This window comes from Nestor notabilis, unplaced genomic scaffold, assembly GCF_000696875.1.
Source record: "Nestor notabilis isolate BGI_N333 unplaced genomic scaffold, ASM69687v1 scaffold5481, whole genome shotgun sequence".
NCBI classification, from domain to species: Eukaryota; Metazoa; Chordata; class Aves; order Psittaciformes; family Psittacidae; genus Nestor; species Nestor notabilis.
In genome coordinates, this window is record NW_009913225.1 from 3,891 (window position 1) to 25,398 (window position 21,508).

Sequence of the window (21,508 nt, forward strand, 5' to 3'; positions counted from 1 at the left end):
CAGAGCCTTTTAAATTGTTTTTCTCCAGGAGTATTTTAAGGGGTTAGGAAATTAAGGAATTACCTTAGAACTATGTTTTCCCTTACTTGAAGAAAACTAATACTTCAAGCACAAACCCAGTTTGACTGAAGTAAAGAATCATCCTGTAAACTACTATAATAACATTTCATGAAGATAGACATGACATCTGTTTTTTAGGTAAAAAATATTATGACAAACAATATCAGGAAAATGTGTCTAAAAAAAGTACCACAAAGATCGCCTTCATCAGATCCATCAGGACAATCTCTTCTCCCATTGCAGAGCTTCTCAGGCTGTAGGCAGATGGAGGTATCATTAGCACAAGGGTATTTTGGTGGTCCACACATATAGCCCTCGCAATTATCCTCATCAGACTGATCCTCACAATCAATATCGCCATCGCATAGCCATGCTTTGCTAATGCATCTCCCTTGGAGAAAAGAGACAATAAACACAGGAAATCAGACCGAAAGCAAACTTTAGGAAAAAAAAAAAAAAAAACCCAACAAAAACTTCAGTAGCATTACACAGATATTTGGTTTTATTATGCTTTCTATTAATAGCACTTTCCTCTTAGATGAAGAGAAAGAAGAAGAACTTTTACTTACACTCTGAAGCATCATCCAAATCAATGTTGACAGTAATTCTCCAAACAACATCAATCCTAGCTATTCTATGCTGAATATAACTGTATACAGGCAGGACACAGCCTCCTAATCTGTTAAATATTACAAATTATAATAAAAAGCTTTACATTGTGTTTCTTTTTAATTCTGCTTCTCTTCATCTCTCTTCCCCTATCTTCTAGTCCAAGAGCCTGCCATAGGAGCTACATTTCAATGTAAGTCTATTAGCACGGGTTTCAGAAACAAAATCTTTCCAGAAAGTATACACAATACATTCCCAGATGATGTCAGGTAAATGATCATCTTTCAGATAAATAAACTACAGCAGATGAAACTTCCTTGATGATTTCAGTTTTATCAAATCAGGGTTCAGATCATTTCTTTCACTCCTCCAAAGGTGGGGGGAGGGAGAACTTTTCTGCTGACCATCAATGTCTAGAGGCAGCCTCTTGATTAGGAAAGGGGGGTTGATCTTTAAAAAACATACAGGTATTGGATTAGCATCACCCAAACCCAGGGATTTTATTCAGTGAAAAGTAACTGAGACTGCGAATGCTACCACTTCCAGGTGTGCATCTGTGAGTGCTCCTGTCCCAAACTGGTTTTCAGCTCTCAAGCATAAACTTGTTACTTGCTAGCTACAACCAGTATGGGCTAGTTATAAGTTTTGGTAACACGTAGACTGAAGTGGCATGTACTTCATTCTCTGACTAATAAAGAGACAACACGAAGGACCACAAGTTAGGAAGCTGAGCTTGCACTGTGTTTCTGCCTATAAACTATTTAGGTACAGAAAAATCAGTCTGGAATGGAAAAGAAGATCCTGGAAATGTCTAGATCCATTGACAACAATGCTGGTGAATGCCCAGGGACTGACTGATGGTGCCTAAGACTGGTAAGTGCAACCTGTTGCACAGCATGAACTGCCATGACTTTCAGCTCACCCTTCCCAGTTTAGCAACAATCCTCCAAATAGGAAGCTGAGACTGATCACGACTTTGTGGGGGAAGCAAGTGAGTCATTGTGTAAAATAATCAAATGCTAATATTGCTGCCTCTTTAATGCAGCCCAGCATCAAGTCTGCTACAGGCAGTCTTTTACCCTGTACTGGCTGTGACACGGTTCAATATAAAACCACCTCAAAATGGATTCTATACTGCTGTACACACAATGTAGCGACTGTCCCTACTATCTGCCATAATATAGTAGTAGATTTCAGTTTCCGTTAAAGGAAATATTTGGTTGAGATTAACATAAAACTTTTCATTTTATATTTTAGTCATCTTTTAATGGGAAGGGTGCTAATGTCCTCAAACAGTGACAACAGGGCAAAATACAAACTACAGAGTGTGGTTTCAAGCAACACAATATCATTTTGCCAGTGCAGTCACCTGGAAAACTTAAACAGGAAGTGGTGTCAATTAGCATGAAAAGCTTTCACCATTTTTTATAGTCGCCAAAGTCCCAAATATCCTACAATGAAAAACCAGAATTGCACAGACACAAGGAAACAAAGTTGTATGCATGCTATATACGTGGTTTATCCTTACATGCAACCACAAGCATTTAAAAAAAGTGTCTATATTCTTTATTACCTTGAAATGATAATTGATTTTTATATATTATTATAACACAGCAGTAGAATGAAAGCTAATGGAAAATACCAGCATCAAGCAAACTAACCAGATCTCAAAGTAAATTGCCATTGCTTCCAGTAGAGCTCCTAATCTGTTTTTTAATCTTTTATACATACAAATGTTTACAGAGCAAATCAGTTTTACTGCCTCTTACTTTAATGAAGATATATTTTATAATGAAAGATTAATCTTCCACTACAATAGCTGTGACATGTTCTTAAGTAGAATATATATTCAAGGAAATAATCTTTGCCAAAATTCTAAAGAGATGGGCTTAATGAAGTATTATGACTGTCTTGAAATAATTCCTTAAAACCCACTGAAGTATTTTTGCTTTATTGACTGTTATTGAAATTTACGTTTTTGGTTTCCAGGAACATTTTTAGTAAAATTCCATCATATATTAACTGTCTCAATGGATATATCTGTTCTTTTCCACGGCTTTTTTGTGTAACACAAAAATATATGTAAAGTAGTGAATCAAAATTTCTGAAGTAAGTAGTACTTGGGAAAGCCAGATCAAAATGCTTTTCCAACATTTTTTATTTCCTACAAATATTAGCAAGTATGACAGAATTAACTTTTTATATACTGGTCAGTCTTTGTTGAGATACTGAGCCCAGGAAGTTTTTCAACTGATTATGTATTTTACTGTAGGAAAACTACTTTGATGGAGTGTAATTGCATTCAGCTTCCTCTTACTGTTAATTCTTGCTGCCTACAGCTGTGTCGCCTTCCTAACTTACAGAATGGACTCAACCTCATTCCCATCAAAATGAAACAATGTTCTGACACATTTAACCAAACGTTGTGGTTATAAATTGATAATCTTGCTTGTCCTGTAGAACACACCTGAGACTTAGACTCAACTACATCGTTTCAAGAAGATGGTAATTTCTGTGTTTTAAAAGCTATTAGGAGACAGCAGATGTTTATACATGTCTCTTGGATGAGACAGAAGAAAAAAATTCAGGGCCTAAACAAGGACAGCTGTTACCACAGAAAACAACAGCACTATGAACTGAGAATAAAACCAGTACTGTAGCAACATGTATAGTTTTCTAGTTTACTTGCTATGGTGGTTTCTATTTACATTTTTAGCGTCAATTAAATCCACCACTCAAGTTAGAAATTTCATCATTCTGAACCATCATTATGTCCAAAAGGGTTACTAAAGTAGTTGCATAAGATATGCAGCTCTAAAGATCTAATGGTGAGAGAGGAGGCAGAGCAGGCAGGGAACAAGCGGAAGCAACACTAGTAAACACACCTTCTGAGCAATACGCTTTCCATTCTTAGAACGCCTCTATGTATCCATTCTGATGTTCTTACTAAATCTTCTCCTCTTTAAAAAAAACTCTCATGCCATATCTCTCCACAGTAACCCTCTCCTCCTCAGGAACCCCCACAGAATCTGTAGGGCAGCCCTACCAATTTCTTCATCATCATCTTTCTCAGTATCAACTTCTCCAGCCTTCTCTAATTGTCACATACTTGTATCTTGACTCTTACACTCCCATCCATCCAGTACAATTGCTGTTGCTCTCCTCTTCCAGTATCACTGTGATCACCCATCCTTTGACTTCCTGTCTATGTACATTCCTTATGATCCACTCCAAAGAAATCTTACTTCTTCCCTCCTCATCCCCACCGCTCAATCCAGTATGTTATTAACACATAAGAACATGTGAGGAAAAAAGGATAAAATAATAGCCCTCAGGGTAGCAATAAAAATGGTAAGATAGATACAAAATTAACTGCTTCTTGAAATAGATACAAAAAAGCAGCAAGTATGACAAATACACATTACAGTTCAGATTTACTGTTTACTAAACTGAAGTATACATGGCTCTTGCATTTATCTTTAAAATGAACTTGATTATTAACATTAGAATAATTAGATAACTTTCTGAGACTGCACAGGTTCTGTTCCTGGTCCAGTAATACAAACTTCAAAATAGAGAGATATAATAAAAAGGATAGATTTATGTAGTACATAAAACTCAGCCTATAATAATTTTTGGAGGACAGAATCAGGATTTGAAATAGGAAGTTGGATCTTGGTCTAATCTAATTAAGTCTAGCCTAATTTAAAAGAATTCTAATCTAATTTAAAAGTAGAAAATAACTGGCTAGAAGCAGCCCAACAGTAGCCAGTCTCACTCAGATATTTGTTGCATCTCATATTCTACTGCTGTGGAAACTCTACTATATTTTTCATCACACTTCACCACAAACAACCATGCAATGTTCTTGGAAAAATTAGAAATGTCGCTCTGAAATCTGTTCACTCAAGTGCCCTGCAGCATTTTGGCTGACTTAGGACACCACAGCTCAAGAACTGCACAGGTCAGAAAGCTCCAGTGAGACCAACATAAATATTACATGTTCAAAAAAACCCAGAAGATACGCAAGTGGAAAAAAAAAGTATTTGTTTATTCAATAAATAATGTGGTTAAGGAGACACATGACAGAAATCTTTCATATTCAAAATATTTTTATACCAGTGAAAAGATGAAGAGAATCAACAGCTTGCAGTAAAGATTCAGATGACTTATTAGGAAAAAATGTTCAACTATTAGAGGCAAGTTACTAGAAGGCTATCTATATAAGTTATAAAATATCCTCTGTTGGATATTCGTAAACGCATACCAGAAAAGGGGCTAGATATGATGGGTTCTCAAGACCACCATTAATCTAAAGCAGATAAATCTTTGGCTGAAGGCTGACAAATGCTGAAATTGCAATATCATACTCATGCCTGTGGCACTGTGACGGAAAAGACCCTGCAGCTGCTATTTACAGCCATAAACAGGAAAAAAAAAAAAAAAAAAAAAATAAAAAAAAAAAAAAAAAAAAAAAAAAAAAAAAAGTAAGAAAAAAAAAAAAAAAGTAAGCAAAAAAGAGGGCAGTAACATTCACTATTGCTGTTCTCACCAACTGTCACTGCCCTCAAAATGTATTGGCTCTTCTATCTCCCCCCATACACACATTTCTACCCAGACCCATCATATTCTCTATTAGGAAATTAGATACCACCACTAAGCAGTCTATAATCGAAGAATTAGCCAATTTCTCCCTTCTCCTCACATGAACAATTCCCGTAAGTGTGGAAGCCAGACAGTATTGTTTCTTTAAATAATCCACAGAGAAAATTATGTGCATTCTGAAACCTGAAAGGATCATGACAGAAAATGTTTCTCAGAAAACAATTATTACTTCTTTATCCTACTATATGAATGCTACTGAAAAGTAGATAAACAAAAGTTTGCTTTTGCTGTTTTGTCTTCCAATGCATTACCAACATGCCTGTTCCAGAATAGTGATTTTGCTCTTTCCCGGACTGATGGAAGAAAAATAGTGAAAGAAAAAAAAAAAATGGATTAAACTATTACAACTGATTTCTAAAGTGATGTTTTCACACAACCAATAAGCATAATTGCATCTTCCTCTCAATCAATGCCATATACCCTTGAATTTAGCAAATGCTTGATGACAAGAACTTTTTTGCTGTATTTATATGTGGCAGCCAGAAAAGTCACATTTCATGCTTCTTCCGATAAAATGATTGAGGTATTGCTGTCCTTGTGCACAACTAAACATAGGTAGGTGTGTAATGAGGCAATGTAGTTTGAGACTTGTTCCCCATTTAAGCACCACGAAAGACACAGTAACAGGCAAAAAGTGTATTTCCTGTGTCAGGGTTCCTATCAGCCTATTTCAGGAAACAAACCTATTAAAAGTGAATAATCTTTTTACTTATTTAAGCTGTTTCATTTAACTGCTTCTTGTTCTATCCATCTTTATGGAAACTGTAAGAACACAAAAGTAAGTGTTTTATTTAGACAAGATTCAGTATTCCATATTTATTTACCCACACATTATGATTTCTAGAATTTAAAAACCCAAGTAGCAGCAAACCTCCAAGCTTTTCTGACACCTCCCAAAGTAATTCACATATTAAAAATTAATTCTGCTCATGCTGTAGATTTGAATAAAGCATCTTAACTGTATCCACACATGTTCACAAATACTTTTGGACAGAGCTCACATAACCAGACTGGAATATCTATCATGCTTATATGTAATACAGGCATTAGAATGGGTTCTTCTCTCCTGTAATAATTACAGTTGTGTAATGACAACAACAGTGCTGCTTATTACATTTTTGAATTAAATTTTGCTTTGAAAGCTATTTTATCCCTAATACTTAATTAAGCTTTGAAAGAAACTATTAAAAGATGACTACATTGCTGACATGCATTAATTTTTTCCTAACTGGACTGTCCCTTCAGAAAATGTTCCATCAAACCATTATTTTGCAAAATATTCTCATACAAGATTGTCACATTCTTTTCACATCTTTCAATGCAGTACACTTAGCAAAATTTTATTTTAAACACACTCACAGAATGTATTTTTCTTTCAATACTAAGGTTGTAATTTCCAGTGCTGTAGTTCTAATTCTTTGAAGTCTTCTAGCTAATTACTTTATACCATTTAAATCAACTTATTTCTGGATCCAAAGTTGGAAAATAGAAGAAAATACTTGGACTTTTCAGTACCCGTGAACGCTAAATTTAAGTATTTGTCCTGACGTAATATCATACAGAACAGTTTCCGCTTTAAGTAATCTCACACCCCATCCATTTTATATCGTAAAATATTAGATAGGTTAGAAGTAGTATATTAACAGTATTTTTCTGGTATTAGCACAATAGGTAACATCACCTCAGTAGTATTAAGCAGTATTCAAATAGCATTCACACAGACAGATGCACACATAATGAGTGAATGACTGCAAAACATACATGCAAGCTTATACCTGTACTCTTGCAGGAGAACTTCGTTTTTTCATCACACAGTCGTATAGTTCCATTACAGCCTTTTTCATCACTACCATCTTCACAGTCCTTCTCTCCATCACAGCGCCACAACTCAGGAACACAGTTCCCATCAGGACTGCATTGAAACTCCTTCCCACTGCATCTTCCAGGAGAGGGAGTTTCTTAGAAAAACAAGAATTACACCGAAGAATTTGCTCATATGAGTTTCTTCCATGCCAAGCCTACAATGACTTAGAATCCCCCTTCTTAACCAAAGACAAAATCAAAAGTACCCAAGCATAATACTCAAAACTCACTACTCCTTCTTAACTCATCACTCTAATGCAAGCTCCAAGATGAGCTCTTTCTTATCCTGCTCATTCCCTTCACTCTGCCATCCACCACAAACTCAGTGTAAATACCAATTTATTTTTTTTTTTGCACTGCTGTCAGACAAGAATGAATTTAGAGATGTAAGGAGGACCAAGGCTGATAAAGTTTTCCTGGTGCTGTAAGCCCATCCTCTTTTTTCATTGACTGAAGATGGGTCCTCTGTAGTTATAATAAAGTATTCTCTGTGCTTGTATGTATTAAAATGTAAGAAGAGGAAAAGCAACTAACCTTCCTTGCTGCAGTTTATTTTGGTTTCATCACTGAAATCTCCACAGTCATTGTCACCATCACATGCCCAATGACTTGGAATACATCTACCATTATAACATCTGAGTTGATCAGCAGAACATGAGTGAATACAGCCTAGTTCATCACTTCCATCACCACAGTCGTCATCTGCAAATATTTTTTATTTTAAATAATATAGTAAGATAAAAAAAAATCTGAATAAAAGATATGAGGAGAAACAAATATTTTTGAGAAGGCAAGAATAAAAATAACATCCAGTAAATAAAATAGCATGCTTACTGCCTGCAAACATAGGGTAAAATTATTTCTAATGTGAGTAATTCTTTAATCCACAAACAGCACATGACTCTGCCACTTTGGATAATCTAACCTCTTACACTTCCTCACAGTTATTCAGTCACAGACACCAGCAAGCACGAGAAGGCTGTGAATTTTCTTAATTTCTTTACTCACGTCTAACTACCCAGGCTTCCATACAGTATTCTCAGTGATTCATTAACTTAGACAGTTAATCACACTCACAAAGCACTTCATATAAACATAAATGAAAACCTGATGTCAGAACTTCTTTTCAATACTATTGCAAACTTTATTTCCATGTACTTGGAACAGTGCAAGGTGAAGAAAGATGGCAGCACATAAATAATGCTGGAATGTAGTTCCTAATTACTCTAATGTTGTAGTCATTACAAAAATCTTAAAGGCAATTCCTGTAATTTGATTGTGATTGCCAAAACAGGGAAAGATAAATATGTCAGGCTGACGCTAGAGGGTCTCCTTGCAGAGAATTTGAGCAAGCACACTGTGATAATTTGGGGAATCTGTCCACTTCCAGCTATGAATTCCTGTCAGCCACATAAAATCATAGTAACAATAAATGCTATGGTGGATGAAGAACCAACCCAATGTTATTAAGACTGGCATGACACCACTCCCCCATCACAAGCTGTGAGAGAAGGTTCATTTTAACAGCTGTCATTCAAATATGTACTCTTTCAGACAAAAGAACTACATCGTCCTAGCCATCCCTCTTGATTTACGCTGTTTGTTAAATTGAACTTACCCATAAACAACAACAACAAAAAAATCAGATACTTTGGTCACTGGAACTATTTTGTTTTCTAAAAATAGAAAATGCTTTCATAAGCAAAAGTTTAGCTTTTCTTTTTTTTTTTTTCCCCAACAATGAAAGTTTCAATCACACTTCATTCTACAGAATATACTGTTTGCAATTATTACCATATCATCCTCTGCATCATTCCTTCTATAAAGCTTCAATATTGCTGCTTTCTAGGTCAGGTCAGTAATTTAAAAATACTGTATTTATTCTCTGACCACTCACAAACCAAACTGGCAATATCAGCCTCAGAAGAAAAGAGTGGGTATCAACGCAATATTTATGCAAGATCTACCATATCCATTGCAGATATAGAACACTTGATACTTGCCTGAATCACAGAGCCATTTCCTGCTAATGCATCTTCCATTTCTGCATATAAATTGAGTTAGTGGCTCACACGTTGGGAATTCTGCGGAAGTGTTCAAAAAGAAACAAAAACTATTTAATGTATATCCTATTCAGTAATATTCTTCCACCTTACTACATGCATAAATTACACAAGTGTATTGTATGAAACATTTTCACCTGACATACTTATCTAGAGAGAAAAAAAAAATGTGTAACACCAAAAGGAGAGGATAAAAAAGCTTTTAACTGTAAATACTACTCCAAATGTTATCCTTCTTCAATACAGACCACTGAAATGCCTTATTCTTTGTCATATAATATGAACCTACATTCCCATCGGACCAGGGCTGTCTTTGCCACTAAGCATGCTAATATTTATGACTAGTTACTATAGCTTGATGACTGATACAGACTATATCTTCAATATATGTATTTACATAAAAAAAAGTTGTAAACAGGGAACACACCATGATACAGTATTTTGCAGACAACTCGTTGACCCTTTTGCTCTCAGACTCGCAGCACTTACCTGCGAGCTGTCAAACAGAGGAAGGCAGTCATGCTGACTTACAAAAACCTTAATTGTTTGGAAGCCGCCAATTACAGAGAACACACCTCTTCCTGCAGTATCTCAGTAAAGCAGCAGTTAGCAGAGCTGCTGATACTCTCTCATGTTTATAAAAAATGAAGACTACTTTTTTCTGAAAAATATGCCAAAATAACCTTCTGTTCAGACTTAAAACAGTCTGACTTTATTGACATCCAGAATACGTGCAGGAGCCCACATCATGTGGTATGTGGCTGAGTTACAGGTCATTTTTTGAGGGTGACAGTATTTGATAGGGGCTGTAAATTAGAAAAGTGTTAAGATATTGTGCTGCATATTTGGCATTGTAGTTAAAAACTTATTAATATAAAATGCAGCCTTTGGTTTGGGTTTATTTATTAATCAAATAAATTGTATTTGCCATTTCAGAAAAAATATTATCAGCTCATACAAAACCAAAAAGGCTCTTCATATTTTTAATATCTGACAATTCATGTGAGATCCTTATATGTTTAACTTTTTTATAGAATCATTTTACTTCTTTCCCTGAAAAAAACAAACAAACAAACAAAAACCCAAAACAAAACACCAAACCAAACCTCACTTACCACAGGATGTCATTTCATCAGTTTCATCTCCACAGTCATCCTCCCTGTCACACAGCCATGACATTGGAATACAGCGTCCATTCCCACACGAAAATTGATCAACCTGACACGTTCTTGCTGTCAAGAAAAAACACTCAAAAAATACAAGGGAAATGGACTCAATCTGTTAGGGCTCTGTATGTAGAAGTTGTGTGTCTGTACATGGAAGCTGCAAGTCTGGAGGACATCTCTTGGCCTGCTGCATGCTTTACCTGATCTGACTAAACATAATTCACCTCCTTTGATTTCAGAGAAAAATGAGGTCACCTGCAGGACTGTATTCTACCTATGTTAGGTAGATTTCTTAGTGGTTTCTCCAACATATGAGAACATGAAGTTTTATATGTAATTATACAAAACTAAGTAGTAATATTTGCTAAAATGCCATTAGTTGTAAAGTTGAAGTGAACAACCATCAGGGCATAAAAATACCTAGCAATTGAGATATTAACAAATTGTATTTCATAAACAATGATATAGTAAAATTATTATTTACATGGAAAAAGAATCATAATGTGCCTGGCCTCACCATTCTTAGAATCTCTGCTTTTGCAAATACAAAACTGTAATGATCCATCAAAAGGAATTACGTCTGTCTTCTGAAGAAATAAAGATCACTAAAAGAAACCATAGTATGTAACTACATAAATTACTTTGAAAGCTGATGAACTTTAATAAAAATAACATATAAAGCTGACATTACTCACAATTTGTATTAAAAATGTGAACCCCTAACTACAATGCCAGAAGACTGGTACATCAGAAACCCCAATAACCAAAAGAATTTTTGTTCATTTGGTATTATCGATTACCAGTTTCATTTTTCTTCATAGAAATAGTGTAAAATACAACAGAAGAATACAAGTTTCAAATATTTCGAAGAAGTATTTTTTTAAACATGAATAGTGCTTGCCACTGCACGAACAAAAAGAAAAACAAGAATACAGAATTCAACCCATAGCCAACTGACATAGGGATAAAAAGTATGGTCTTAAAGCCAACTCTTATCTTACAAGAAAACAGTTGAATATCAAAGGGTTATCAAGCTGTATGACAATCCACAATAGTACCAGAGAGGTTATATAGACGCTATAGGTCTGCGGTTTTGCTAGTGTGCCTTTTACCTAATTTGTACAACAAACAACCAGACTAGTTACTATATACATGAAAATTTTAATCATGGAAAATGAGTTCAGGGAATATTTTAATACACATTGTATGCTGTCTATCACTGCATTTTAGTTCAAAATAATCATCAGCTTATTAATATATATTTTGTGCAGCAGGTATTTAATGATTGTTTAGTGTACTCTACCAACAAGCACTAAACACCACTTCCATGCAAGCAATGGACTGATTTGGAACTCCATGATTTACTGCAGTGGAACCAGCAAGCAATCTTTTATCTTGGTATTTCCTTAAAAATCCACTAAACAGTTAATAACTTAGAAATGAAAACAATTTCAAGATACCAAGGGAAAATTACTAACTAGTTATGCTTTGGTCAGCATAAAATTAAATTTACTAGTGACATGGCACTCATCACAGCATATTAACAAACAAAATTTTAACTGCCAAAAAAAGATTTAGCAGGGAAAATTTTGTACCTAAGCAGTGCTTTGACAGTCAACCCATACGGATAGAATAAGTGCTGAATTATGTTGTCAATCACAGTCAAAAATAAAGATTAAGAAAATACAATTTAATTTCCAGCCTCAGTGGCATCAAAATGTGAATTAATTTAAAATGTCGATAATCAGATTACTAGTAGCAGACTGGTTCAGTTCAGAGCAGTCTTGAACTGTTTGTGGAACTGGAGTTTGAGAACTTCAGAAGTTCTCAAAAGTAAAATTTTTACCTGAACAGGTTTTACTGGATTCATCTTCATTATTACCGCAATCATTAGCTCCATCACAAAGCCACCTCTTGGGAATGCAGCGATTATTTTGGCACTTAAAATGATCGTCAGGACAACTATGATTGACTGGGGAAGGAAAAAAAAAAAAAAAGTTTTTTTTCCCTGAAAAAATAATTACAGAAAACCCACTGAAAATAATACATTAAATGGTATTCCCTGGTGATGCAATTAGTATGGTTACCCTGTATATACAGTCACCATGATCACCATGACATAAAAACTGTTGCAAACCAGTCAATTAAAAATACTACTGTATTTAATTCAAAATTAAACAATACATAGTAAAGATTCTCCTATCATACTAGCATCAACATGGAGATTCTCTTTTGCTAGCTGCTAAGTGATAAAAGGTAGCAGCATTTTACAGTGTCGCTATTTATTTAAAGAAAAATATCCTCAATCCCATTTTATCAATGTGATGAAGTTTACAAACTGAAATGCATATAAAAACCCCAACACATTGAAGGAACAGGTGCAAGTTCTGTGCATATCCAAAATATTATACTACAGCGAGCAGGGATTTGGACGGGTTATAAAATGCTTCTAAAATGATGCACGTTACTGTCAATGGCCATATACAGATCTGTTATTTACTTACCACGAAATTGTACGTGACAGAAAGGGAAATATGCAACACCGTTTAAACCTGATGAAAAATCTGGTATTCAGGAGTGACCAAGTATCTCACAAATGTGTTTTTACTAGCCCAGCATCATGGAAAGGATGAAGACTGAATGCATGGAAATTATGTAAATACTACTGGCCTGCTCTTGCAGCTATAGTAAGTACATATGTTCTGCCTCTTTTATGCTAATAACAAGATTTATTATTAGTGGATCTTGCTAATCTTGATCTATACAAGAGCAGTAAACTATACAATTTCAAATGTGCTGGGTTGAAAATAATCTTAAATTATTTTCCACCAACTGGGCCATCCACAGTCTCTTTTTTAAAATTTAAGATGTATCTGGAAACAAACAGTATTTAAAATGAAAGGATGTCTTGCAGGTTTATCCTTGACATTTCAGTAGCTTTTATCTTTGACCTTTCTACCTTTTCTTCGTACTCACAATAGCAGAGAGTGAATGTGGTATCAACAGCACATGAACCCTTCATGAGTATTTTGTGTGGAGGGTGCAAGAACAATGGAAGCAAAGATTAATAATTTGAGCAGAAAGGTGTTCCAAGTCTTATAATACTTACGAAACAACCTAGTTGGCAATGTGACTGTAGAATAAAACTTATCCATGTAACAGAATTATAAATTTAACACTTCTTCACATCTGACTTTAATACTAGACATAGATATTGTTTTAAATGGTACTTTAACTTTTGCTTACATATATTAATTATGTGTGTATTCTACTCATAACTGCAAATATTTCTACCTAAAAAAAAAAAAAAAGAACTATTGAAGTTACTATAGCAAGTGCTGAAAAGAGATTAATCTTATCATACTGGCCACTTAAACTATATATCACATAGAGATTTGGGACCAGATTATAATTTAATTTGTATCTATATAAATTCTCTGAGAAATTATACACAAGCTTTGATCAGTGAATTGGTTCACATTACATTAATTCAAATGAGAATCAAGTCAACCCTGCCAAAAGATTTTCTTGTCAGTGTCATTATTAGTTGAGCTCCTTATTTAAGTGTAACAACCCCTGACACCAAAATAAAAATGTTAATAAGTACTACATTTCAGAACTGGGCAAACGTTTTGAAAAGGATTAGGACTGAAATCAGTAAAGACTACTACATGGAGCTACAAAAATACATAAATGCAAGGAAAAATCCCCAAACTGGTTACGTAACAGCCATACAGAAAAAGATGTAGGTATTACACACGATCACCAGCTCAGTAGGTATCAGCAACACCACGCCAGTGTGAAGCAGGGAAGATTTACCCACGGATGTCTAAAAAGGACTATCAACCCTCACAAGCACATTCTCTCCACCTAAACAGCTTCACAAAGGCCTCAGCAGAAGTAAATACATTCAGTATTGGACATCCAACCCCTAAGATCACTTGGCAAAGTTCCGAGAACAGCAATGACTGAAACACCCCTCCCCCACCACCCAAAAAAAACCCACCAAAAAAACCCCAAGCCCAAACAAAATCCAATGAAACCAATATAATCTACTGGAAAAGAAAAATAAAATAAAAATTAGAGTTGCTTAGGACAAAGAGGCAAGTCTGAGAGACATAAGAGTTTTCAGACACATAGAACAATGCTGCACACTAGAAGAGCATATCAGTTCATGTCTACAACTGATAGGGAAAAAAACGATGTATTTTCATTTCAGTACACCAGATGTGATCTAGAGAAATGATCTAATGTTAGAAATAGGAAGCATTGTGGCAAACTAAGCAAGGAAAGGAATTTTCACTGCTGCAATTCTAATTTTATAGCAGGCTATCTAAGTATCTTCCAGGAGTGACAGAGATGCGTAATTGATATTTTCTATTATTTTTCATTTCAACAGCAAGGAACAATTATAGCAGATTTTCCAGGACTGTGGAGTACTATTACAATATGCAGGAAAAGAAGAAAATGAAACATTTACATGAATTACTTCAGAATTATCATTTTGGTTTGACTCCCCCCAGATTTACATTATTTTGTTTCCAATTGTTAAAATAAAGTATGAATTGTGGGTTAAAACGTAAGAGCATACATACAGCAAATTTCAGAACGCTCATCACTGCCATCCAGACAGTCATCATCCCCATCACAGCGCCAGCGATCCTGGATACAGCGTTCATTGTTGCACTGAAACTGTTCAGTTTTGCATAACTGTGGTAGCACTTCTCCATGTTTAACTAGGAAAAATACCCAAGAAGCACATTAATTTTATCAGCTTGATACGTACAGAATGCAATACTACCTTTGCATAAATAGATATAGATTCCTGTTAATACTTTTCAGAACAGGTTTTTTTTTTGTAAACTTTGCATATTTAAGGTAATTCCCTCTGAAGCCTGTAGCAGCACACATATCTGAGTGTATGGTTGAAGTAATACACTTCTAGTAAGTAGAAAAGCTTTGAACAGAATGGCACTCAAACTGGTTTTTTTTTTTTAGATTGATGCCTAGGTGATAGCATAAAAATACCAGTTTAAAATATTGCAATGCTTCATCAACAGTGAAAATATTCTTACAGACACAGACCAAATTCTGGTGCATGCTAAAAGACTAGAAAGTGATTATTGAAAAGCTGATTCTTGTTTCCAAGCAACAACTCAAACACCTGCACTATGTACTGGTACAGACTCAGCAAAGAAGAGAGGATAAGATTCTGCTGAGGTAGAATTAAGTAGTAAGCTACAAGCTTATTGATAAATCCAGACAGATAAATTTCTCAACAAAAGGTTTAGAATGTTTAATGTGTAAATACCACACATCACTCTAGGACCCTATAAGGAACACAAAAGTCCTTGGAAATAGCTGGGCAATGAAGTGTGTTGAGGAAAAAGCAGGAATCCTGCTCCCTTCAGATCTGAAAGCGTCTGTCTAACTTCTCTTCCTAATCCTTACATTCCATCTTATTAGTGAGAAGCCCACTTTCCAGTACTTCCTGCTAAAAAGAAGAATATTTTTCTTAAGAAACAGTGACGGCTCTGCCAGACATGCATCTGGGTCAAATTCAAGGTAACTGCAAGCTCAATAATGTTCATCCTGTTGTGAAATAATCCTGATGCTTTACTCATCTGTATGAGGCTTACTGCTGGAGACCTATGCACAGTTTTACACACTATACTTGAAGAAATAGATTAATGAGGAAAAAGAAAAAGGAGAATTTTGAGTAAGTTACAAATATCAAGTCTAAACATTTTAATATGCCTGTATTATCTGAGATTTTCTTTTTAATCAAAAACCCCACATTTTATTAACAACACTTTTTTTTGTTGTGTTTCCAAGAAGATATCCAAGGAAGATATGCAAAAAAAAAACCAAACCAAACCAAAACAAAACCCCCAAAAACAACCAACCAAAATAAAAGGAAAAAAAAAACCAAAACAAAACACCACAAACAAACAAAAAAAACCCACAAAAGACTGCAAAATTTGCATAGTCTGTGTTACGACCTATTATGCAAAAATATATCTGCTTGACATTTTATGAAGTTTCAGCATGAATATTTTCAATGCCAGCTTTCAATATAAGATACTTAGTCCATATTATAATCTGAAACCAGTTTATATAGATTTAATATAATTATATAGATAAATTTCTAGTATTTCTGATATTCTTTAAAGGAGAACGGTGAAATATTAACTGCTTTATCATATCAGACATTCTGAAATATTTTCCAATGCGTTTTATCCTCAAATACTGTGTAGTTAATATTTTGTCTTCTTTGAAAAATATTTTTTAGTAAACTTTTCAATTAGAATCTTTATTCAAGGAGTATTTCTTTCTCTTACAGAACCGCAACAAGCCTTCAGGAGACTGCACTTTCTTGTTTTATTTTCAGATTCGACTTGATCCCTTAACAGTAGTATCAACTCAGGTATTCTTTAAAATTCTTACTCTTGCAGGTTGTACTGTTTTCCTCCAAAACCTGATTATCAGCACAGGCACAAACTCTGCCTCCAGGAACAGCTAAACAAAGAGTGCTGCAGCCTCCATTATTAACACGACATGCATTATCACCTGTGAAAACGAGAAAAAAGCAACTTAAAACAGCTGTGCTAGAACTAGAAGATTTTTTTATTTTTTTTTAGAACATAAGCACATGAAGAACTTTTACAGTTATTTTCCTCTCATTTTAGGGGCAGGTTATTATCATAGTTTGGTTATTACAGCTTATAATATTTAAACTATTTTAGTTACAGTTTGCAATAACCTGTAAGAATAAAAAACAACTATACCATAAGCTCACAATGTTCCATATTTCTTTTTTATGAGGAGAATAAATACTGCAAAATATTTAATGACACAGCTGCATGCACACAGTTGTTTTAAGAAATTAAACAGAATATTAAGGAATGTTCTGAAGTACAATGGCATCTGCACATGTTAAAACAATGTGACTACAAATGCAGACCAAGAAAAAGAAAGGAAACAGAAATTAAAAATACAATGAGATCTATTGCAGACACAGTACAAGGCAGATATTCCACTACTCTTTTCTGAACACATTTGCTATTCCTCTGCCTTCTTTTTCTGTGTTATTGTTTCTTCACAAAAGCTGTATGCTGTTCACATGAAGATACTGACAGCTGCCAGATGGTTTAATCATCTGCAATGACTGCTTCATTTTCACTACCTCATTCCTTAGGCAAGGAGACTTAAAACAAAAGCCCACTGAAGCAAACGTTACTAATTTTGTTTGTGTCACTTTGGTGACCTAATTGCTTAGATAAGCACTGCTGAGGACATTCAACTTCTCATGATCAAAGATCTGTTAATTTCAAGTGCTGGTGATAACTGACTATGAATAGACAAGCTATAAAACTTCACATCTGCTGAAACTTTAAATCAATACTACTTTATTTCATCTTCCTGTTCTAGTAAAAAGTAGGTGTTCCTTCCTCTGCTCCTCTTTTTTAGGTGTAAAAAGTATTGCTTAACTTCCTGGGTTTAAACAGACTCTACACAATTCTCTCTCCTCAAAGTACTACCACTTTTAATAGAAAATAAAATATTAAGCTTTCATAGAGGTAGCTGCAAACATGCATATTAAATTGTCCTGTCAGACATACCTGCACGTGCAGGTATGTAACCAGCAAATAATTTAAAATTTTCAGAATTTTAAGATGTACCTCAATGCATCTTACAATACAGACCTTGAGCACTTCATAATTATCTATTCCTAGATTTTTTCTGACCCACCTTACATCATTTCTTAGAAGCAAATGTGTCTGCAGTCCATTAAAACCCCATGAGACTTTCAAATAAACACGTAAATTAATACAGAATGCTGAGAGAAGCTGCTTTGGTAACTTGTACTTTCACTGGGCCAGGAGCAAGGAAAATGGCAAGAACAGAGCTGTATGAACAGGAAAAACTAGAAGTCTTTATGAAATGTTAGGGCTGGATAATGATTTTAAGATAAAGCAGTTCCAAAATACTTTGTTGTGAGATGGAGAATTGTAGGCTAGGTAATCTCATGGGGCTGTGACTTGTTGCAGGGGGCAGTCCTGGAACTGGCGGGAAAATGGATGGGGGTTGTTTTTGGCGGGAACTGATCCCTGGTAAACCGGCTGAAGCTGGTCTTGCAGTGTGGAGAGAACACAGGAGAGCTTTGAGCATGTGCAAAGCCAAGGGGTGAAAAGTGCATGTTGAGGAAGATCTATGGCCTTCATCCCCCACAACTCCTGAAGAACACCACCAGGAGACACTGCACAGGTGCAAGAGGGAAAACCCCTAATTTTAATACGAAGTGGGGATAGGTCATACATATGTACAGGTGCAATAGGAAACCTTATGAATATGTAACAGTTAACTGTATAAAGTTGAAGCAAGTTGTTATGCCAGGCGCACACGGCTTTGTGGGACGACCCTTGTGCTGCCCGGTGCTGAATAAACATACCTACTCTACAATCTTACAGATTGTGGAGTCTGCTTTCCGCACGTCAGTTGGATCTTGCTTTCACGTTTTTGACTATGACATAAAACACTGTACAAAAATCAACTCCTTTATTACATCTATGCTCACCAAAACCCAAACATTTTGAACAAAAAACCAAAAGAGTAAGCCATGTATTTGCATCTAAGTCTTGGAAAACCTAAGGTACACCACCTCCTCAGAAAAACTAGCCTTGAAACTCTCTACATCTTTACAGGGTCACCCATTATACGAATCAAAGAATGCCAGCAACACAGAGATTAAAAAGGTATTAGAAGCTGCCAAAACAAACCAACATAAATATGAGCTTCAAAAGTAAATCCAAAATTATAGACCACAAGCCAAGGAAATTTGCAGTTAATTAAAGAATATAAATTAGTTAATCAGATCACTAAAAAAAAACAACAGTCTTTTATTCTATAGCTTTATTCTTGAAGACAAATATAGAAAGCACTTACAAAACACACGACGATTCCAAAAGCCCAATGGAAACTTAAGATAAAATCAAAATTAAAACACTAGATCAAAGTCAACTGGTCCATCTTGAAGATTAAAAGTTCCTACTTAACCTCATAATTGAAATGACAAACTACAGCACAGGAGGTTACTTGCTCAGTAAGTGATAAAAGAGAGGATGGCAAGGAAAATACAAGTACCAAGAGTTAAAGCAACAAGATCCTAGATAAAAAGGTTCATAAAGCGAGCTTTAAGGAAGTCTTCAAACTGAAGGTCCAATGAGACATTCAGCCCCATCAGTCTCACTGAAGAGACTCCTAGGCCAAAATGTCTCCTAAAATTCAGTACAAACAGATTAAGTCTCTTTATTAAGCTGTGGAACTCATTTAGCTACCAAGTATTTATTAAATTAAATTTCCTCAACAGCTGTTCCTAACCGCTATTTTATATCAGTGTTCTTAAAATACTCCCAAAGTTTTAAAACTAATTTCAAATATATTATCATATCTTTGATATTTTGCCAGCTTTTAAAACAGCTGCTGTCCTGTCATTTGCATACATTTGAATTAGGCTACATACTGCACCTCTGAAATCATTTTCACAAAAATATCTATGGCAACTACATACATTTGTTTAGTCTTCTCATTTAAAAGATATGCTGAAGTATTTATTGCTGCTTAGCAATCATCATACTTCTATGCTTTCATGGGTATTCATTTACACTGGCACCTTCCTGTAAACCTAACCTCAAGTACTGCTAAAGTTGCATTAGTCAACTTTTAGGATCATATGAAAGGCAGCAGCCTGGGGCTCAAGCAGCTCTCCTTTACAATCTGAGGAGCTAAAATATCAACCGATTTCAAAAGAGGCTATTTTAACTGCTGTAAATGGATTTAGATAAGAATCATTTACATATGAATAGCAATCTGCCCTTTCATGGCTGGAAGAACACCCACAGGCCTTGGCAGGATCATATACTGGCAGTAAATCCAGCTCCTAGGATTACCATGCTCCCCATTTTTTAACGTATTCCTGATACAGAGACCCAAAGACTAAGCCTAAGAAAATAAAACGAATTCTAATCTCTGAAAGCAAGAAAAAAAGCATTCCTCTGCAAGAGTATCATGCCTCATGAGATACAAAGGCAGTGAAAAACACCTCTGCTTAAAACACCAGAAGCAGCTTAATGTTGCTACCAATAGCACTAAGGTAAGCATGATTGGCACAGTCAAGTATCCTGTGAAGACCTCCTAATGAAAATACCATTCTCTATTCAACCATGCCAAACTGAATTGACATGGTTTCTGCTTATGTAGACAGTGACAATAACAGCAGCATCAAACAGTAACTTGAACATTAGACCCAAATGTTTCTAAGGTATGTTCACATAAACTGTAAAATGCAACTCATACCATAAAATGAACTACCATGGTTTTCTCTGTACCAGATAATTCAGCCTTGATCTTGCTTTTTTAGAACAAAACCACACAAATTAGCTTCACTTTAAAATAAATGCTTCTGCTCCTTTAGGAACAATGCAAGGTCAACCTGACAAAACGGGAATGTCCTAACGGCTGCAGTTAGCTTACAAAATTCCAATTGCAATTTCAAACAAAGAATGCATTAATGAGCCAAATTCTCTTTCTTAAGATTTACACTCATTCAGCTAACAGTGTCTAAGAAGTATTATTTTAGTCTTCTATCTCTGGTGTTAGCTTATTTGGAAAGTAATAGCAACTGCATTAATTTTTAAATTAATGAAATTCGACCAACTTAAGGATAGGTTTTGGGGCAGATTTTGCCCTAAAAAACCCTCCAAAACCAAAAAACAACCAACCCAAACACCCATCTTTTTACACGACTTTGGAATTCAGAAACAGTCCATGAAAAGCATCTATGGTAAGAGACGTATTGTTACAATGACATAGCACAGGACTGCACATACTGCAGTTTGATTTAGAAACTGAAAATTTAATGTTACAATATCAGAAAGACAAAGCTTTCAGCACTGCCTGCATACTCATAAAAACCAATTACAAGTTGGTTGTCTGCACCTCAGAACTCAATAATCATGTATTAATCTCAATGGCTTTCACTGAGAAAGCCTAGCTGGACATATGAAAATGTTATTCAGCAGG

General features: G+C 35.2%; 1 protein-coding gene across 1 annotated transcript in view; it reads right to left on the reverse strand.

The window, feature by feature from the left end:
* Positions 1 to 250: 250 nt before the first annotated feature.
* The window catches only part of LOC104412381 (low-density lipoprotein receptor-related protein 1B-like), a gene marked incomplete at its 3' end in the record, with an annotated part of 30,320 nt that continues 9,062 nt past the window's right edge, over positions 251 to 21,508 (reverse strand). Inside the window, exons 5-11 of the mRNA XM_010023092.1 lie at positions 16,874 to 16,996; positions 15,022 to 15,162; positions 12,273 to 12,398; positions 10,376 to 10,492; positions 9,750 to 9,756; positions 7,110 to 7,273; positions 251 to 451 (exon numbers count right to left, since the gene is read on the reverse strand). Coding sequence (XP_010021394.1) covers positions 251 to 451; positions 7,110 to 7,273; positions 9,750 to 9,756; positions 10,376 to 10,492; positions 12,273 to 12,398; positions 15,022 to 15,162; positions 16,874 to 16,996 — 879 coding nt within the window. The remainder of the gene's footprint in view (positions 452 to 7,109; positions 7,274 to 9,749; positions 9,757 to 10,375; positions 10,493 to 12,272; positions 12,399 to 15,021; positions 15,163 to 16,873; positions 16,997 to 21,508) is intronic.